Here is a 22,224-nt window from a genome sequence, read left to right on the forward strand (position 1 = left end):
TCTTGGCTCAGCCAACTGAACCCCAGCTGAGCTGGCATGAGCAAGTTACACCACGGTATCTTAGGCTAAGCCAGGGTTGGGGACTTCACGATGCCTGAGCCGGAGATCTGCTACATCCTAAACTGCTCATCTCAGTGGATCTTGCCATAGCATCACCCTCTTGGACTCTTGGACGTTTTGGGATTATATGATTATGTTCGTACAATATTTTTCACATCCCTTCAGAATGAAGTTACTACCTTGATTTTTTTTAATGCCTTTGGGAAGGCTTCAGCCCAAGGTTAGGGTAGGATAGCTATCTCTTTTTTATTAATTTTTTATTAGGTAATCCTTTCAACATAATATCTTTCCAAGGAAGCATTTTGTGTAGGGACTATTCGGATAAATCGGCACAAGGTGCTCTTCTTTCCATTTATTTTAATTTGTGAAATTTTGAACGAAAAATTAATTCTGAGTACATATTATAGGCCCGCCTGAATTATGCATGCATTTTAGAAAGGCAGGTTAAAAATTATCATAAAAATAAATAAACGGGAAACAGAATCAAAGAGCCGCTGCAGAGGCAAAAAGGCTTTATCCTTGAATATTTTGTGGGACAAAAAGGTTTTAAAACACGCCCAAAGACTGCAAGAAAGGAGGCATGATGGATTTCCTCAAAGTTGTATAGTCATGCCACCACCACTGAAAAGGCCCTGTTTTGAATGTTTGTTTGTTTACAAAAATTGCAAGATGTACTCTTTTGACTTTCAGCTGTTGGTGGCTTTCTAAATTGATAGTTGTCTTTTCCTGTTATTGTTTGTGTTATTTGTGTTGTTATTCTTGGAAAATAATTAGAGCAACTAGGGGAAAAGTGGCAAATAAAACAAACAAACAAGAAATTAAGAAACTGGATCCATCTAGTCCTGATTTCTCATTTCCCAGTGTGGTTCACCTGATGCCTCCAGGAAACCCGCTGGCAAGGCATGAAGACAATACCAACTTGCCCCAAACTGATTCTCAGTGGTATATTTGTTAAGAGCCATTGATAGACTTTTGTCTAACCCCCTCCTTTATGGCCATCTATACTAGTGGCATTTACCTGTTTGTGCAGCTGTGACTATAACTTTTGTCCTGGTTTTGCGTTGATGATATGTGCTTGCGCATGTGTGTGTGTGACGGTTATGTAAGTGCTCTACATTAAAGCAGGTTAGATTGTATCGTAGCGTTCACTAACAACATGGCCTGGACTTTTATCATTTTAATGTAACTCTGGTAATCCTGAAGTATTTCTGCAAGTGCCCCACACGTGGCTCTTCTGAAGTACTGAAAATGCTGTCTTTTGTGCAGGCTATGTTGCAAGGGAAATGTTGTGGAAATGTGCCACGTGCCGCGGGTTGCACACATACACAAGTCTCTGTTATCTTGCCCTATCTATTGTACCTTGGGGCTTAATGGTAAATCTTTGCTGTTTCCCCTACGTGAATGTGGTGTCTCTTTGTTTTGGGCAAGCCCACCTGTTTTGTTTTTAAAACTGTCACATTAGATATGACTGTAGTCACTGATAGCCTAGATGATAAGCACTTCCAAAAGTACATAAAGCTATGGCCATCTTTTGTTCCAGACTTTGAAGACAGCAGAGGAAGACACACATTCTGCCCACTGGAGCATTTTGAAAAGACATCCATGGAAGAGGTACAAGATTTAGCGGAACAGCCTGTGAGTATATAAGAGAAACTGCAACAGCTATAGACAAACATATTTGTGTTTCACATGAATGAGTGAGTCTTCTGAAGTGCGGTACATTGATTCTGTGTCCTATTTGGCTTGCAGGAATAGAAAACAAAGAAGTAGAGAATTTTATATTTGAACCCAGTGGTTAATAGGCAGGATATTTGGAACACCATAGAGTTCATTGATAATTATTTTAATGAATTAATTTTTGCCAGAAAAGAAATTTTAGAAGCAGTTATTTCAGCATTATTTTTTAATCTCAATTTTCTGTGATGCTGTGGGAAAACGAAGTTTTAAAATTCAACTGTATCTATCCTGAGTGCACCATTTGCGGACGATTGGAAGCTGAAATTTGACTTGGGAACTACTGACATACAAATGCATGCAAAAAAGGTTTGCCTCATAAATCTAAACAAGTATTCATCACAGTTATATGTATACCTTCTGTTCAATAGATACTGCTTTGGGGCAATTCTTTATTCAAAAACAGCTCTTTTTGCATTTGTACACAACTGAAATGCAAGAGGCAGCTACCTAAAGCATTTTGTGAAACTGTGGTCTCAATGCAGTCGTCAACAACAACAACAAAAATACAAGAACTTCCGATAGCTTCCCAATCTGACCTTCATCCCATTACTTCTTTATACTGTCTCCTGAAGGTCCCTAATTTGGAACACAAATAAGAGAATGGAGGTATAGAAATATTAAAAGGATGAGATTTCTGTGGTGAACACTCATATGCCAATGTCAAAGTGTGGCAATATTAGCAAGAGCCATAGGAGGAATATTAATTCTTATGAAGGTGTCAGATCTCTAAGACAACGAGGTTCCAAACAAGAGAGAGCTTTGTAAATTAAATTTAGGAACCTGAAGGTTATTATAGGGACTGGGGATCATGTTTTCTTCTTGGCAGATGTTCAGAAACATGGTGTTTTCAAAGTACCTTTCTTCTGTTTTATGGACATGCGTTTGGATTTTTCCCCCCTCCAATAATAAGCGTTAGGAAACAAAACGAATTTTTTTGATGAATTACTCTTACTATTTTCTCTCTCTCCCCCCAAATGTATCTATGGATCTTTCCCAACTGAAACATACAATTTAATAACAACTGAGAGGAAGGTTTTTGCGCATGAGAGAAACATTCTGAATCCTAGCTAAGGGATGCAGAAGGCTGTAGAGACATAAGATGTGAGTGCCGGGAGATGCATTACATAGGATGATGTCAAATACGATCATCTGGCTTCCATAAGATCATCTGTTCCCATCCCCCCAGCCCTTGGGTGCTTCCAAAATCTGCTTGAGGCAGTTGGGGGGCACACAGCCCAGGGTAGTTTTTTTGAGGAGCGGAAGGAGAAGTCTTGTTGCGCCCACTGGCATGATAATTGGATATCACCCATTGTCTTAATATTTGGAGAGGGGGTGTCTTATTTGTTTAATTTTATTGGTTTATTTAAAATGGGGCATTGTTATTACTGCTAACCACAATTGCTTAAAATTGACCAGCTGGTCATAGGATGCTGGGAGTCAGCATCTCCTTAGATGTCTTGCTTAGGAACTTTCATTCTGGCTGTTCTGATTGGCCAGCAACACTGTTGGCATCAGGGACCTGGACCAGGTGAATAGTTTACTTGATTTAGCAAGGCATTTCCTACATGGTTTTTTTTCAGAGATCTGTGTCCCATATTTTCCATTATAGCAAACAACTCACAGCAGCTAAGAAAGCATATCTGACATGCACTTTACGAACGATAAATGTCAGCCACTCATTAATGAGTCCTAGCAACAGTGAGCAATTCCAGTATAAAAACTGACAGGCAGAGCAAGAAACTCAGAGCAGCGTCCAAATTCAAAGTATTTATCGGTGTGTCCCTTCCAAGCCCTCTCTAGAAAATGAAAATATTTTATGCAGCCCTGGAAGGCATCAAGTCCAGACAAGCTTTCTCGAGGGAAGATTTCTAGAGCTTATTGCAAAGACCCTGCCTCATGTACCTGCTTGCTTCACCTCAGATGACTGGGAGAAACACAGCAGAAACTCAACAAAACACCCAAGAGCGAATAGATTTTTAGTATTGCTTTAAATTTATTGATTGTTTTTGTGTTTTAGCTATTTGTACATGAATCACCTTGAGACTGTGGTTTAGAAGACGTTTAACAAATCAGTGTTAATAATAATAATAATAATAATAATAATACCCATGAACAATGTTTTAAAATTGCATACTACACTGAAAGAACTGCACTAGCTACCTTTTAGCTGCCTGGCCAAGTTGAAGGTTTTACTGCGGAAATGTAAAAACCTAAACAATTTGGGATCAAGGTGCCTAGCAGACCACCTCTCCTCTCCCACCTCCAGTCCCAGACCAAGCTGGTATTTGAAATATTTCAAGGAGACCTTGTCGGTCATGGGTAGGCAAACCAAGGTCCGGGGCTGGATCCGGCCCAATCGCCTTCTAAATCCAGCCTGCGGATGGTCCGGGAATCAGCATGTTTTTACATGAGTAGAATGTGTCCTTTTATTTAAAATGCATCTCTGGGTTATTTATGGGGCATAGGAATTCGTTCATTCCCCCCCCCCTCCAAAATATAGTCCGGCCCCGCACAAGGTCTGAGGGACAGTGGACTGGCCCCCTGCTGAAAAAGTTTGCTGACTCCTGTTGTAGGTTGTTCAATACCCAACTGATCGTGACAGTGAGAGTACCACCTTCTGGAACGCCCTCTCTTGGGCAGTTTGTGAGGCAGAAAACTTTTAATGCTTCTCTAAAATCTTGCATGTTTACCCTTTAACTCTCTGTTTTGTACACTGTTCAGTTTTATTTGTGAAATAATGGGGGTTTTAAGGAAGTTTTGCTGAATGTCAGATTTGTAAAATGATTATTATGCACACCACTGACAGATTTTTTTGTCTCAAAACAAAATTGTGCTTTTGTTTTGATGCAGTTAATCTTTTTTTTATTGCACGGAGAGGAGCTTAGGAAGCTGCCATATAGCAAGTCGGACCATTGGTCCAACTTGCTCAGTACTGACAACACAGACTGGCAGCAGCTCTCCAGAGTTTCAGACCGGATTCTTTCCCAACCTTACCTGGGATTGGACTTGGGGCATTTTGTATGCCAGTCATGTGTTTTGCTATGGCACTTCCTCAATATTTTTGAAAGAACAGTGGGATATAAATCAATAAATTATAATTACTTGAAACTAATATCATTTATATGTTTAGATTATTTATATCTTGCTTTTCAACAAAAAAAAAAACCTCAAAGCAGTTTATGTAGTACAAAGGTGGCTATCAAACTCTTTTCAGTAAAGTCACAAAGTAATTTAACAATTAGTAATAAAGTAATAAATGTTAACACTAAGTAATAAAGCAATTTAACACTGTGAGCTTTCACATGTAAATCTTCTATCCTTCAATAAGTACTATTACTACTAATAATAATATTTATTACATTTATTTGCCACTTACGACAAAAATATCTCAAAGTCACTTGCTGTTATAAAAGCATATCTAATGCAACGGTGGCAGCAGCAACAACAACAAATGATCACCAAATTATCATGTTTCCTTACACCATTTAATGTATTGACATTCTTCACTTTTTGGCAAACTTCTTCAGCCGCCACTGAATCTCCTGTTTGCCACAAAATGTATGCGTCCCCCCCTTAAAAATATTGTTAGCTTTTCTGCCACCACCACCACCATAATAATAATAATAATAATAATAATAATAATAATAATAATATACCGCCCTTCATCTAAATATTGCAGAGTGATTCACAAGATAAACTTTCACTGAAAAAGTTCCAGCTTTCAGAATATTTGCAGTAGGGAGTTAGCAGATCATGGAAACTGTTGGGCTTTCAGTGGTTTCAACACAAGAAACTGCCTTACACCAAGTCAGAACTTTGGTCCATATTGTCTACACAGATTGGCAGCAGTTTCAGGCAGGGGGCATGCCTGAAATCTCCTAACTGGAGAGTGAACCTAGGACCTTCTGCATGCAAGGCAGATCCTCTCCCACTGTGCTGTGGCCCTTGCCCAAGTGAAGTTCATTTGAGGAAGGAACTTTTAATACTAAAATCAGCTTCTCCTAGTTCTGTTTTGGCTGAACAGTGGAAGAAAATAAAATCTCCGCTTGCTCCTCTAGGCTGCGCTGTGCGCAACATTTATGTAAGTGCTCTACATTAAAGGTTAGATTGTATCCTCTTATTGACATAGTAACCCAGACTAGATAATTTAATGTTGCTTCCCAGTGTTTATTTCAGCACAGATGGCTATCGTTAAAACGTGCTAAGTGATCTTATTACAAGTGCTGTAGACGTGTGCCACATGCCAGGTTTGCAGGAAAATTAAAATTTCTTATCTGCGCTTGTTAGAGCTCAAGGCTTAATGGCAAAGCATTGGCAGATCTTTCCAGATGTGAGGCTGGTCTTTCATTTTCACTTCCCTAGAGAGAGGAGAAAGGTAGAAGCAGACGATACAGGCTCACTTTGGATGATTCCCCTGAGCATGGGCCCTAAAGTGAAGTCTGAATTGGCAAGCTATAATTAATGGCATGGGTGGGGAACTGTTTTCAGATTGAGGGCCACATTCCCTTATGGGGGCCACATGCCAGAGGCAAAAGCGGGTGGAGCAATGTAAAATTTACCTCAGACAATAGGCAAGTTTTAACACACCCTCACGCCTTTTTCTGTCCTTCATTTGGCAAGCAAAAGGCCTGATCACAGTTCAAGACATATTCCAGGCAGGCAAAAACACTCAAGGAAGGTGTGAATCTAAAAAATTGTAAGAAAACCAACAAGTGAAAATGGCAGTAAGGGCACTAGAAGAGGGTAAAACTACCCTTATATGCCTCACTTTGTTAGGTTCCAGTGGCTCTAAACTTGGATGGGAGATCCCGCTTTTAACATATTCCTCACCATATTTACAGAATAGGAAAAACCAATTTATGAAAACTAGATCTTTTGGATAATAGCTCTAGGGTACTTTGGCTGCTTTCTTAATCGTGGTTCCCCATAATGTCTGAGCCAAACCTTTGTGACTCGTATGCTATTTTTCATATTTAGGCAAACATAAATATATTGATTTACTACCAGCAGCATGCAGCCCTTTCTTTGTAGTCGAGAGTTGTATTAATGACATGGCTAACCTGATATCACTGAATATATTTCTCTTTGCAGATGAAAAAAGCCAAGATGCAGGAATCAGGTGAACAGCTGTTAAGGTGTGTAATTCTTGAATTTGTTTTTTAACTGCACTTGTCAGATTTCTGTGGGGTTTTTGTATATTTTGTTTAAAAGAAAGAGCTATTACTCTGTTTATATTTGTACTTTGTTTTAGTATCTGTTGGACATTACAAGTCTTACTTGACTAATCTTTACAACAACCCTGTGAAGTAGGTCACTGTTATTAACATTTCACAGATGGTGATCAGGAACTTAAAAAGAGCCATTTGTTTTCAAGGCTTTCATGAAGTAGGGATTGGAGCCAAATTCAGAGAGGGGGGAAGTCCCATTGAGTATAGTGCCCCGGTACAAGAAAAAGCTTAGTTATTATGAGAATGTGAATCTCTGAGCCTCGGGCTACAGCACACACACACCCATTCCTCTTTGCACGAAAGAGGAAGAGATTGCAAGGAAGTGCAGTTTTCTATTTTATTTGAGTATGGGAGGCTGGTTTGTAAAAATCAGAATATTGCACCATGGTTTGATCCTAGTTTGCATCCCAACTATAGTTTGCACAAACCACAGTTTCCCATATTCTGAAATGGAAAACTGTGGTTTGTTTCAAACTGTAGGAAGTTTTCGGTCTCTGCCCACACAGGGGGAGGGAAGAGGGAGCCATGAACACTTTAGGCTTGCAATTGCTCATTCTCATAACAATATGATGTTTTACAGAGAGCTTCTGCTTCTACGTAACTGTTTACTGGATCCCACTGCATGCTGCATCCTGCATGCTTTTTGTGTGTAATGTTGCATTCTAGAAAATTATTGAAAGCATTACTTTACTTACAGCTGGGAAACCCCCAAATTCCACATTATATTGAGTGCAAATAACACTTCTAACAACACACAAGAACATAGAAAGTAGTCTTCTACCAAGGCAGATCATTGGTTCATCTAGCTTAGTATTGTTTACATTGCCTGGCAATGGCACCCCAGCACTTCAGGCATCAAAGCCAGGAGTTTCTGCATGCCAAGCAGTTGCTCTATTGCTGTGACCCTTCCCATCTCTAAATTAGAGTTTTTATAGTCATTTCAGAATTTTAGCTAAGGGAAAACTTAATATGTGTACCCTCTCACTAGGAAAACATACTTGCCACAGTTAAGCTTCATACACAATTTTCAGCTGTGGGCAGATGATTACTCTAGAGCCCAGTTAAAGCACATGTTTTCATAGAATCATAGAGATAGAAGGGATCCCAGGGGTCATCTAGTCCAACCCCCTGCAATGCAGGAATCTCAGCTAAAGCATCCATGACAGATGGCCATCCAACCTCTGTTTAGAAACCTCCAAGGAAGGAGAGCCCACAACCTACCAAATATTCCAAAAATGTTTGTTTAGGGATAAAACCATTGCTGTACATTGTGCTAATAAAAAATTATCATCATCATCATGATGTCTAAAGCACCTCATGTCTACTAAGCACTGTGCACAGATTAAAAGCAAGGTCTAAAAGACACAACACAAAATGGATGGGTGGAGGGTGGCTGTGGGGACAGGAGAGGAAGAAGTTCCATTGCACACACAGAACTGCAGCATTAAACATGGCTCTCTGTCTTGAACTGGGATAAGGAATACAGTATTTAACTTCACAACGGTTTCAATTGTGAAAACTGGGAATGGAATGAAGAACATGGAGAGGGACTTTTCTGCCCCCCAGAACATGCACCCCTCAAGTCTTCCTAGATGGTATGAGATCCTCCTGCATGGTGTGGGGTGGGACCATCAGAGGAGAAGTGTTCCCAAAATTGGGTGGAGGCACCTTGTGCAAGTGGAGCTCCATTTGTGCAAGGCACCCCACTCAGTTTGCAATGATTCATCCCTTCTGGTTTGTCTTCTTAACTGTGCTTAGAGAGCAAGCTATAGTTTGACCTGATGTTGAAATTGAGCCAGTGCTTCTGTGCTGCAGAGATAAGCAACAGCTCCTGCTTCTGTATTGATCCTTTCAGGCAAGTGAACAGCACAGACGATAGTGATCAGAAACCTGAATCCTCAAGCCTTGGTTCAAACCTGTCCATGTCCAATGAAAGTAAGTGCCTTCTTTATCTTTATAGTTGAGTAGAAGAACTGGGTAAGTTTGTGTGCCTGAAATGTACAGACAAGTGCTTAGAATTCCCAGGTTTCTGAGGAGAATCTACACAAACACACACACACACACACACACACACACACACACACGAAAAATGCAAGGCTTCCTGAATCAACGAGCCATTAAGCTATTCCTTTGAACTTGCCTGTCAGTGAAACCAAATGGGGAAGAAAATGTACTACCTCTCTCTTTCATAGAAACATAGGGTGCTGCCTTATATTGAGTCAGATCATTTGGCTCAATATTGTCTATGCTGACAATATACTGAATATTGTCTAGGCTCCTCCAAGATTTCAGGGATTGAACCTGGGACCTTCTGCAGGCAGAGCAGATTCACTACCACTGAGCTACAGCCTCTTCCCTTTTCTCTGTTCTGTAACCACAAAGGAACCAGATGGAGATGGTATTAGCCCCATTGCCTCATGCACTTGGGGGTGTAAAAGCATCTGGCTGAAGGTCCCCTAGGTCTGTCAAAGGCTAAATTCAGGCATAACACTAATCATGGTGTGTAAAGCCATGGTTTGGCATAATGTTGGCACCTGCACCTTCTTTACAAACTATTGTTTGTGAGGGGCTGCTGAGCAAGGATATCAAGGGGCTGCTGCAACAGGAGAGAACATATGATGCTAATAATGAAAATGAAAGCCGTGAGCCACTACTACTGTTTTTTTAAGAAGGGGTGTCCACCACAGTATTCTCTCAAATCTCTCTGCTCCTTTAATTGTTTGGCTGGGTCATTCTGGTGACAGTCAATACATTGTCAGCTGAAGCATACCAAAACTGCCTTTTGCTCTCTCCTGCTGGTTCAGCCATAGCTGGCATTTGGTCCTAACCTGGGTATCTAACCAAGAGACTACTGCTCATAGCTTAAAGGCAATGGTGGGAAGGGCTGTAGTTGAGTAACCCTGTTTTCAGGTTCAGTCCCTGGTTTCTCCAGGTTAGGGCTGAGAAAGAATCCTGCCTGAAACACTACAGAGCTACAGTCAGTCAGTGGTGATAATATTGAACTTGATGGGCTTTAGTCTGACTTTAGAACAAGGCAGCTTCTTATGGGACACAACTAATTATAGTAAACCCATCCAAACTTTAGGTAACCTATAGGGAAGGATCTTGTCCTGGGCACACCACCCCCATAGCAAGTATAGTTGCAAACTGGTAGCTTGGGAAGTAGGTGCTGAGTTTCAGATACTATCGTTGAAATGCTATGCAATCACACTAGCCAGATTGTTATCTCCCTAACATAGGAAAAGAGCCATAGGACTCTAAGAATACACACATTACACACCAAGAATTCTGGGAACTGTAGATTGTAGTGCTGAGAATTGCAGCTCTGTGCTGGATAAACCACAGTTCCCAGGATTCTTGGAGGGGAAATGTGCTTTAAATGTATGATGTATACTAAGCCCAAAGAAGGAAAAGGGTGTATGGTAGTATATTGAAGACTTCTAATTATACAAAGCAATTATATAAGTAATTTCTAGGACTTACCCCCACTGCCTGCTGACTTGCCTGCTTATAGATAAGCACTGTGTAATATAGGAGGAGGGCATTCTCAGAGGAATATACAGTTACTTCTGTAAGCACAGCATGCAGAACACGTGGAACTAACCATACAGCTGTCCTTGAATACCCTCCTCTGGCATAAAGCTTGGGCAAAGTAGCTCATTTTAGTGAGCTGCTACACACATTCTCACAGCTAGAATTAGCTCTTGCTGTGATTCCTTCTTTTCTATGTAATGCTTCTCTGGCTTAATAATTCTCCCATGTTGGCCTAGTTCAGAGAATCATTTAAACCGGGAGTGGAGACCCTTTGGCCATGTATCTGTTGCTCGTCTACAAGCCCTATCATCTCTGACCATTAGCCATGCTGACTGGGTCTGAGGAGAGTTGAGTCCAACAGCATCTGGTGGACCCAGATGCCTTCTAAGCCATGCCTTGGATGATTGTGAATGAGTCACAGCGAGGCTCAAGGCCTAGCACTGCTCCCCTCATCTCCGTATTCCCTCATGAGAGAGGAGGGTGAAAACTCCCACTTCCTAACTCCCACTTCCATGTATTATTTACACTGGAATGCATATGTCTTCTAAATACAACAATGAACATTACAACTTTGTGATTCTTGCGCTGATATGTTCAAAATTATTGTTCTCTTAAATAATATATGTGTACTTATCAATCTCTATATATTTTCCAGTTATGCCATGCACTGATTACATCTCAAGGTCATCAAATGAATATACCTCACAGATGTATTCTGCAAAGTAAGTTGAATAGTTTGGCTCAACTGATGGTTTGTTTCTCCATAGTGTTCAATAGGGTTCCACTTTCACAACAGATACTACTACCTCAGTCGGTGAAGGGATTTGGGCCCAGTTTTCGTCTTAAGACACTTTACGTTGACAACACAGCGTTCACTCTCAGATCGGTAGCAACTTTGCCCATAGCTAAAGAATACTTTAAATGGCAAGAGAGACCACCTCCTTGCAATGAAAAGGATTGTGTGCTTACATGGGGAACGGGGAGCAATCAGCCATGGGCATGACTTCTTGAAAGCCTGCCTTGCCCTCCCCCCCCCCCCCCCCGGAAGAGTTGACCTTAAAAAATGCACACCATACAGTCCTTCTTCCCATGTCAGAAATACCTGTTAAACTGTGAGGGCGAATGCATTGCACCTAGAAATATATTTTCCTCCGCTGCCTGATGTGTACACCTTCTGTGCGACAGAAGTGCATGTAGCAATCTGGAGACCACATGCTCCTGTATACACCCCAGAAGCCTGAATGTGAGCAATAGGAGACCATGAATCTCATAAGACCCCCCATGTCCAAGACGTCGATCGCGATCGACTCAGGGACTGTAGACTGATTTTCGTTGATCGCAGGCTGAGAAAGGAAAGCCTTTCTCTGCAGCTGGACGCAGCAGCAGCAGCCACTGCTGCTGCCAGTCTCATGTAAGCCTGAGCTCCTCCTCCTCCATCTGAGCCTCCTTCCAAAGCTGGCTTGCCTTCCTTCCTTGCTGCCTCCTCTGCATTGCCTGCGTGTTTGACAAACTGGAGGAGGAAGCAGGGAACGAAAAGCTCCTTGCCTGCTTGCCCGCTAGTTCAGAAGCAAAGAAATAAAAAAGAAAGGAGGCCCCCCCCCCCCACAAACAGCGAGGGAGGCAAAGAACAAAACACACGGGGGAAAGCCCCCGTAGCGCTCCATGAGTTTGAGTGAGGGAAAGGCTTTAACGTGCAACATTAGGGGAAAGAGAGGTGGAGTAAGGGCTTGGGGATGCTGACACGAAGTCAGCTGCATTTAAAAGCAACAGTAGGGGAAAGCTGGAGGTGGAGTGAGTATGCTGTGTGTGTGTGTGTGTGTGTGTGTGTGTGTGAGAGAGAGAGAGAGAGAGAGAGAGAGAGAGAGAGAGAGAAGCCCTGCATGCTCTGACTGTGAAATAAAGATCCGCTTGTTTGTTTGTTTGTTTGTTTAATGACTTCGGGGGGTGGTAGATCACTGCCAGTTTTTGATATTGAATTACAGATCACAACCTCCTCAATGTTGGACGTGCCTGTCATAAGAGATGAGCTTTGTCTCCTGAGTTCCCTGGCTGTGACGAGGTTGCTTTGAAGCGAGGAGCGGTTTCCTCTCTCTCCCCAAAGGAGCAAGTGTGCAGCCTGTGGCAGCCTTGTGCTATCGGGAGGAAGCCAGGAAGGGGAGGCAATTCCATGTACCCCAGGCATACTCTCTCTTTCTGCTGTAATACTACTTATAGGGAATATATGTTGAGGGACAGGTTGAGCTTGGGAGTGGGAAACTCTTCACTCCCTTACCCAACCCTTTTACCTAGTTACTTATTAACATTCCTTAATGGCAATATTTTTCTTTTCTTTAACCAGGCCATATGCACATATTCTTTCTGTACCTGTATCGGAAACGATGGCCTCTTATTCTGGTCAGACTCAGTACCAAGCACTGCAGCAGTCGCAGACATACGCTGTTTATCCTCAGACAACCCAAGCCTATGGACTACCTCCTTTTGGTAAGCCAGAGTTCTTACAGTAAAAGGTATTTTGTGAAACTGTGTATGTAAATTACTATTTTCCTTCATAAGAACCTAAGAAGAGCCCTGCTGTGGATCAGGCCAAAGGCTCATCTAGTCCAGCCTTCTCCTTCTCACAATGTCCAGCGAGATACCAGGGGAAACCCATAAGCAGCTCTTCTTATATATATAATGCAAGAAGCCACACATGTTTCTGGAATGAGACACATGAGTCTTACATAAGAAACTGTACTTGCTTCATTGCCTGAATTATTGAATGTGAAAGCATCATGCATTTTCTAAAGCTATTTGGCATTCTTAATTTTGGGTGTGGGTGTGTTAACCCTAGCGTACTAACTTTATCATAATGGTTTACCAAGCTGCTCACAGAGAGTTTTCTAGTAATTTGATGGCAATTTTTAAAATTTCTTTGGTGAAATTCACCTAGGCACTATCTATCCTGTTACTGTTGTGATAGTACCACCCAACCTGCTGTCCAGCAGCCTTCTTTACCAAACTGATGTGGGAGGTCTCTGGCATGGTTTTGGAGAACCCTGGGAATATTGTCCTGGGTGACTTCAACATCCATGCTGAAACTGCTCTCAGTGGTCTGACTCAAGACTTCATGACCTCAATGTCAACCACAGAGCTGTCTCAAGATGTCTTTGACCTGTTACATAGTGAAGGGTACACGCTCAGTTTGGGTTTTGCCCTTGGTGGCACGTTTGGCGGCCTGGAAATAAGGTGGGTGGGCAGTTCTGTGACACTTTTTGATGAAGTTTGGGCTAATGCTACCAGTTTCCCCCCACAGGAGTGGAGAACCGATTAAGATGGTCCAACCCCAGATACTTAATGGATTCTGATGGAGTTCTTGATACTCCTTTCTCGATGCTGGTGATCCTTCCCAGGCTCTCACTTTGCAGTGGAATGGCAAGATGTGGAATGGCATTGATACAATTGCTCCTGAGTGCAGTCTCTGGTGCTGCAGAATGTGTTTGGCCTCTTGGTATACTGGAGAGCTGCTTGTTAAGAAACAAGCCAGATGAAATCTGGAGTGTGGGTTGTGGTGAAAGTAGCAAAGATGTAACAGTGTACTTTGCTGCCTTCATCTTATCCTCAAGTAAGCATTCAGTGGAGCTCTTCAGGGTGGTCCATTGGCTGTTGATATTTCTAACTTTAGGCAGAACCCAGAACCCTTGGGAGACCCACTGTGATGAGCACTTTGAGGTCAAAGTCACCCACCTCCATAGTTAGTTTGATGCCATGGTTATCACAGCTCCGTCAGGTTTCTAATGTTCCATCAAGCCTTGTTTTGCGGGATCATTTTCAGTTTTTGCAGCCCAGTGACATGCAAGTTTATGCCCAGCCACATTCTCCCTCAAACCTTCATGGCTGATTAAAGCTAGCCAATGTGAAAGGGCATAACTGGATGGGTCCAGGGTGTGGTTAATTGATCTTTGCATAAAGAGGTGGTGACTGCCGCCTTGAAGGAGGAAATGGTGCAGCCTCTCTTGAAAAAAACAACTGATTATTTAACAACTCCTACCGCTTAGTCTTAAATACCCTGTTTTGGGGCACAGTACTCAAGAAAGTAAGGCAGATAGGGCTTACCAACCTAGGAAGGTAGCCCATCTAGAAGAAGGAAAACTTTGATCCTAGACCTCTGCTGCCTTGCAGGATATATTCAAGAGAAGAAAAGGCCAAGGAGTAAACCCTGTGCAAATCCAGAGTAGAGTCCCTAAGGCAGTTGGATGTCTCCTTGTATGCCTTCTTTCGGCAACTCCTGCAGCCAAGCTGCTTTCCTTGGGACCACCTCAGTGAGGCCAAGAGGGCGTCTTGTCATCTGGACAGCCCAGGACCTCCATACACACTGCTCAGGCTTGCAACCCGGGGAGGTCACTTTGGTGCTAACACAGCAGTTTGACCTCACCCTCAGAGGCACACTCTGAGACGGAAAGACATGGCAATAGAATTCAGGCATTCTTGGAGATTATGAATTATCTAAACCCCTTCCAGTCTGGGTTCAGATCTGGCTTTAGGAGTGAATCAGGATGGATGACCTTTATCAGAAAAAGGATGAGAAGTGTCCCTGCTCTTTCTGCCCAATCTCTCATCAGCTTTTGCTACCATCAGCCTTGGGTATCGGGGCACTGTTCTGCAGTTCTATCCTTATTTCCAGAAGTCAGTATTGGATGAGTGTTTCTTGGGCCCCTGGCTGGCCCTTGAGCTGTGGGATGCTGCGGGGCATTATGGCATCTCCGGTGCTATTTTAAATATCTATTAAGATGTTGGGAGCGGTCATTAGGAGTGAGGTGTCATCAGTATGCTGATGGTAGCCAACTCTCTTTCTCTGTAACATCAGGAGTGGTTATGAAAGCCATGGACCAGTGTCTGGATGCAGTGTTGAGCTTGATCAGGACTAATAAGCTCAGCTTGAATCCTGGCAAGGTGGAAGCTCTGTGAGGGAGCAGTTCCTGGGTCCAGGAAGTTAGTCAGTTGTTTGCCCTGGATGAGGTTGCACTCTCCCTCAAGGGCAGGTACATAGTCTGCAGGTACTTTTAGATCAAGCTCTGTCACTGGAGGTGCAGGTGTCTCTGGTAGCTAGGAGTGCCTCAGAAATTCTCGCAGATTCCCTGGGATGTTGGTCATTGTTATCTGGCTTATTGTCACATGTGATCATGGCCAGTGGCTCTCCAGGATCTCTCCATAATTGCTACTTGATCTGTTTAATGCCAGGGATTATACCTGGGATCTTCTCTGTGCAAAGCACATACTGACCTGTGGTCTCCCTCTCTACCCAACACATCTGATAAGTTCTGACAAATGAAGAGTTACCTCGAATCTGGGTCATTTTAAACATAGTTGACAATAGATAAAAGATTACAGAGGAGCACAGTAGCAGAGAGTCGGATCTAGCTGCTCTTGTACGTGACAAGAGGATAGTTTGAGCAAAATAAATACCTTTTTTTCAAATTGATTTCATCAAGTGTGTGTGCTGTTCTCTTGTGCTTATCTCTCATGTATATTCTTGGTAATTGATCTTAAATGCATTATGCAGTAATTATCATTGAATGTGTCAGTGAAATATTCCTGTGGATAGTGTGCCACAGGAACAGTTCAGAACGGAAACAAATGCTGGTAACATTATCCTCCACACAACCAGCTCCCTGTAGTGCTGTGCAGGAATCGAAAGGGTGACAATCAGCTCCTTAGCATCAGTCTAGTAAGAGTTTCATTAGAAACGCCAGCACATTTTCCCCCTGCAAAGGCTTGGAAATTAACCTTACCATACCTCTTCTCCCTCTTTTAATTTTGGCTAGCTTTTCTCCCCATCTTCTTCCTCTTTGCTGTTTTCTCTAGGCTTGTGCCTCAAAATTTGCACATTAACCACCTTCCATATTTAGGTGATGGGTTTTGTCACTTGTACTCGGAGGCAAAAAGAATCTCAGTGGGAAGCCTGGCTTGACCACCACCAATTTTGTTTGTAACTGGTGCAATTTATCTGATTCAGGTGCACTGTGGCCAGGTATGAAACCTGAGAGTGGTTTAATTCAGACTCCATCTCCAAGTCAGCACAGTGTTCTTACCTGCACTACAGGGTTAACCACAAGCCAATCCAGCCCAGCACATTATTCTTATCCTATTCAAGGTAAAGGTCAGCATGGTTATTTATCTACATACCTCTTCCCTGTAACCCGGTCTAGAAACCGCGAAGAGGCCAGCACGTTTTTGTCTTTGTTTTGTGCATGCTTCTCTGTGCTTTGTGAGTCATGGTTCCCTCCCTCCCACCTTGCCTTAGCCTTCCCTTTTCACTGATTTGCCGAGATCCGCTGTCTGTAACAGGGTAATTTTACTTTGCCGTGCTTCTGAAACTCTCACAGAGGCAGGAGGGTGACTGTTTGGGAAAGGGAGGAATGGGTTACAGAAATCAAATGCATGCCACTGTTCAGCATGTCTGTGTTCGTTTCCCAATATCGCTGGGCTCAAGCTATCAGAATGCATAGGGGCCTAGCTGTTAAGAGCTAGCAACTATTACTTTCTTTATTTTAAAGATTTGTACCCCGCCTGTTGATCAAATGGTCTCTGTGGCAGATTGCAACAATTAAGAAAGGAAATAGCTATTCAATAGCTCTTGTTTTCCTAGCTAGTGACAGAGATCAATGTGTCCTTTTCCCCCACACTGCTGCAGTCCTGGTAACCTGGCAGTTAGAGTACTTTCTGACAGGGAAGAATCTCCTGCAAGCTGCTTATTTTGCGCTAATGGCTGCATATACACTCCAGTTCCCTCCTTCATGGCCTGCTTTGCAGTTACCACAGTATCTTGTTGCCTCTGAATTAAACACACTGTAGCTACTGCTGCAAACCACGGTTTACCTCTCAACTAGAATTGGAAACTCTGTTCCAACCATGGTTTGCAGGCCATCTGTTTTATGTTGGCATTTAGCTTATCCAGTTTGGATGTAACAACAAATTCTGGAGGGAGGAGGAAGAAGAGAGAGTATCTGGGCCCAAAGCCCATTCATGCTGTATCTGGCTGACTCAAGTTAAGCCACTTGCTGCTTCCTCAGATTGTGGTGGGAATATGGTTAACGCTCATTTCACTTACAGATGATTAGCTCCCCATGTTGTTAGAGCTGCTAGACGCAACTGTTTTAACTGTTACACATGCAGCAAGTGACCTGTTTCCATCCACATTTGCATGTGATGGTTTATGCTCCACCCCAATACTGACCTTGTTCACACGTCACAGTATTCCGTATTACCATGAACTCATCAATTTGGGTTTGCTTTGCTCCTCCCTGAAAATGTTTGGGGGAAACAAACAATGTTCCCTGGCTTAGTATTATGTTCAGACTGGGAATCATGGTTTGTTGCATGCCAAACAGTTCAATTAGAATATAAATTGGCCACCTCCTTCCTCTTCGGCTGGAAGAGGGCTGCTGGTCTCAAGCTACTAAAGCTAAGAGCCAATGAACATGTTAACGTTAGTTACATCTCTGTTCTTTTAAGTATAGGGTATTCCCCCCCCCCCCCCACAGTGTGGGGGCCCTGATCCAGATCAGCACCCTAGCATGGAGTGGGAGAGGAATTTATTTTTTTAACCCTTTGCCTTTATATAGTCCTGATCTGGATTTGGATTGGTGGGGGTGGGAGAAGCAGGTCCTACACCTGCAGTTTGTATAAGAAAAAGTGCTTCCATTCTAGTAAATGGGAGTAGTTTTTTCCACTGCAAATTGCAGGCACAGGGCTCCCCCACACCTGTTTGGACTGGGCCCCTCATACTGGCCATTTGTGTGCAAAAAGCCTGCATTTAAACTAATGTAAAATGTAGTTTGACCCTAACCAGATTTTATATAAATGAACAGAATCATACTGCCTGTCTACATTTGATTTTGAAGTAACGCTTAGTTTTGTAGCACATTCAAGTAGGTATAATAACCTCTGTTTTGTACTCGAAAACATCTAGTATTCACCCAGCTGGCCTTGTGTGAATCCTCATATTTCACAGGGTTTTTGTTGGGTTCATTTAAAAAAACCCAGCAGTGAAGAGTGTGATCTTAATGTTCTGGTTACCAGTATGCAGCTGTCTCCAAAACAAGAAACCAGACCTCGACTCTGGCACATTGTGTGTACTACGGGTACATGAATTTCAAAAACTCACTTTTGGTATCACTGAGCAGACCTGGGAAGAAATGCAGACCCAACCGCTTGCCCATAAGATGGAAATGCAGACTGCTGGGATAGATTTGGTGTTTTTCATCTAGATCTTATGTCCTTGTGACGCATAGCGGGCTTATTGATGAAAAACAAGCTGTGAACAATGTCACATAAGCAAGATGAGGAGAGCCACAGCCAAGCAGCTGGTAGATCTGGACTGAAAACAACAGCATGCTATCACCCCTAAGTGCACCTTTCTTTTTCTTTTCTTTTTGTCTGTTGCATTAAGAATTGTAAGCTGCAATACAGCACCACTGGAAAAAAACTAGCTTTGAGAGCTTTCTGCTTATCACACAAACAGTCTACTATAAAACAAGAGGCACACAAGCTGGAAGGAGCTCCCAGAAGGATTTCAGATGCTAATGTAGCTGATTTCCTAGAATTAAGTAACTTTCTATTGCCTTTGATGAAGTAGGTCATTCACTCTGGGGGATTAAATTGTTTGCTTCAACTCCATTAAGAGCATCTCTATATGGCTGCTGCTCAGCTGTGGCATGTGACAGAGCCCCCTCTCACATTCAGCTCATGGCCAGTTTGTTTAATATGGAAATTCTCGTGCAAAGGGACAATTATTCAGCCCAGCACGCAGGCTTAAATACAGCATAGAGTGAGGCATGCGTAAACCCCTTGATTTCAGTCGGCTTCACCATGCCTAATGATGTGTTGTCCTTCGTTTTTAAGAAGATCAACAAATTATTATTATTATTATTATTATTATTATTATTATTATTTATTTCTAGCCAGGAAGCTGCTCTATGGTACTTCTTTCCACTCCCCGCCCCTTTCCTTTTTTCTTTTCCAGCTGACACAACATTCTGTGACTATTGAGTATTCTCAGTCCTCCTTGGGCTGTTTCTGGTTTTGCTTCTTTTTTATAAAGACTTGTGTTTCTGTAAACCTCTGAGTTCCCTGGAGCACACTGATATCACTTGCATGTTCTTCAGTAGCCTTATTTTGGCTCCAATCCTGTTGGCAATCACCATAGTTCTCTATAGTGATGAAGATGATGATTGATTAGGTTGGATCCAGACGGTGTTATTCACACATGGGACCACTTGAAACCAATATGTTGGTTAATTTTTCACACTGGTTTTCCTGAAAGGTAAATGCAGATAACTTGGTCTGTTGTTAGTAATATTGTGCAGTTGAAGTTATAGTTTCCCGACTTTTATGTATGGAAGGAACAATCTTTTTCATGTAGGTTTTTTTAAAAAATGTAAAAAAACCTACTACTATCTTGCAGAATCTAAAAGCATTGCTTCCAGAACTGAGGACACTTGCATCCTGTTTAGCAAAAGGATGTCTGTGGGGCAGCATTGTTGGTCAGTCTTTGCAAACTCCACCTTTGATTAAGGAAAGCACAGGTGACGCTAAGAATGCCAGCACTGCAGTTTCCCTGCTCCAATGCCATTTGGCTTCACTGCTTGCACTTCTAGCAGATTGACACATAGCCATCTGCTTGATTTTTACAGCTTCAAGTACCAACGCCAACTCAGTTTCCACCACCTCACCTGCTGTCAATATTTCAGCATCAGCAGTAGCCAGCATCTCTCAACAGGTATGGTTTCCTCCCATAGAAATAAGCCTGCATCAAACTTATTTTACTCCATGCTTTTTGTTTTTGAATGGTAGAAAGCTTTTTATTATTTTTCAGACTGTATGCTTGAATGCTAACAGTGCAATAGTAAGCCATGTTTACTTGGAATAAGACTTACTTTGTTTTGTTGTCCCTTTCCCTCTTATTTTTGAATAGGAGTATCCTACGTATACAATTCTTGGCCAAAGTCAATACCAGCCATATTACTCAAGTTCAAGCTTTGGAGTTGTAGCACCAGCAGACAGCAGCACAGAGAGTCCCACCTTAGCAACAACCACATATCCTTCTGAAAAACCAAATGCCATGGTGCCTACTCAGACGGCGCAGAGACATTCCTCTGGTAATATGATGGGAAAAGGATACCGATTTCAGAATGCCCCTATATGCTCATGCTGCTTGTATGGAAATGCTTATGTCTGTACATATTGGGGTGAAGGGGTGGGGGACTCACCTATACAATAAGCTGTGTCTTAGTGCACCTTGGTCTGATTAATGCACTTTGCTTTTATCCCTGGGAAATTATTTTTTGCTATTCTAACCGATTGCCTTCTGCCCCAACCCTCAGTCCCAGAAGGTCTCAACTTCCACTTTACTTTTTAATTATTTGCAGATCACACCTTTCCCCCAAGGTATACAAGGTGGCATACATATTCTTCATACAATTATAGAATTGTAGAGATGGAAAGGACCCCAAGGGTCATCTAGTCCAACCCCCTGCAGTGCATCTAGTCCAGATTCCTGCTTCACACAGTGGTCAGCCAGGCATCCATGGAAAGCCCATAAGCAGAGCATAAGGGCAAATCACTATTCTGCTTGTGGAACCCAGGAACTGGTAATTCAGAAGCATGCAGCCTCTGATTCTGGGGGTAGCATATAGACACCATGACTTGTAGGCATTGGTCACCTTCTCCACAAATTCATCTAATCCCCCTTTAAAGCCGTCCAAGTGAGTGGCTGTCCGCACATCTTATGTGAGAGACACACAGAATTGCTCCCTAATAAAGGGGGACCCAGAGTATGAATTAAATCTTATGCTAAAGGCCTACACAGATTGAAACCCAGATACTTGAAGGAATACCTATCTCACCTCAACCTGCCTGAGCACTTAGGCCACCTTCAAAGTTTTGGAAAATGCCCTGGGGTGCCCCTGCAGCCCCCGAACTCTGATCTTCCTCCGGTATGTGCAGCTCTGGAAAATGCATTTCCCTTCTTACTCCAGTGCACTTCAGCAACATATATTAAATGATATATGCACACACTAATCTTCTAGCATAACACAGCAAGAAGCGTGAGACATCGTAGAGCTAATCTACATACTTATTTACACACTATGTACAGTGGTGCCTCGGGTTAAGTACTTAATTCGTTCCAGAGGTCCGTTCTTAACCTGAAACTGTTCTTAACCTGAGGTACCACTTTCGCTAATGGGGCCTCCCGCTGCCGCCGGAGCATGATTTCTGTTCTCATCCTGTAGCAAAGTTCTTAACCCGAGGTACTATTTCTGGGTTAGCGGAGTCTGTAACCTGAAGCATATGTAACCTGAAGCGTCTGTAACCCGAGGTACCACTGTACACACAAAGGATTCATGGCGTCTTCTCTCTCCAGCTCCAAGAGAAGAACAGACAGAAGTAAAAGCAAAAGTACAGTACATAGTACATACAGTGGAAGAGATAAGACTGTCTTCCATTCCCACACTCTTCCCAGACAGGCATGTGATTTACACCAATCTCTTCTGCAGCATCGGAGGTGTGAAATACTAACACAAAGACCCTCTTCTAGCTGGTTTCTCCACCATTTGAAATGTGGTGGGTGGGGAGAGATTCACATTTGGGATACTGGTCTGGTGCCTACTGTGATTTTTTAAAACTC

The 22,224-nt window shown here is 42.6% G+C and overlaps 1 protein-coding gene across 5 annotated transcripts in view; it reads left to right on the top strand.

Annotated features, from left to right (window-relative positions):
- EYA3 (EYA transcriptional coactivator and phosphatase 3) overlaps positions 1–22,224 on the top strand; it is a 55,185-nt gene that overhangs the window by 19,874 nt on the left and 13,087 nt on the right. For 4 of the 5 annotated variants that reach the window (XM_081015427.1, XM_081015428.1, XM_081015429.1 and 1 more), the window contains 8 exons: positions 1,601–1,695; positions 6,889–6,932; positions 8,881–8,960; positions 11,215–11,281; positions 12,898–13,040; positions 16,552–16,689; positions 20,231–20,316; positions 20,512–20,695. In XM_081015427.1, coding sequence (XP_080871553.1) covers positions 1,663–1,695; positions 6,889–6,932; positions 8,881–8,960; positions 11,215–11,281; positions 12,898–13,040; positions 16,552–16,689; positions 20,231–20,316; positions 20,512–20,695 — 775 coding nt within the window. In that variant the 5' untranslated portion in view covers positions 1,601–1,662. The remainder of the gene's footprint in view (positions 1–1,600; positions 1,696–6,888; positions 6,933–8,880; positions 8,961–11,214; positions 11,282–12,897; positions 13,041–16,551; positions 16,690–20,230; positions 20,317–20,511; positions 20,696–22,224) is intronic. The other variant, XM_081015431.1, reaches the window with a different exon arrangement.

This window comes from Podarcis pityusensis (genome assembly GCF_964106645.2).
Source record: "Podarcis pityusensis genome assembly, chromosome: 8".
Lineage (NCBI taxonomy): Eukaryota > Metazoa > Chordata > Lepidosauria > Squamata > Lacertidae > Podarcis > Podarcis pityusensis.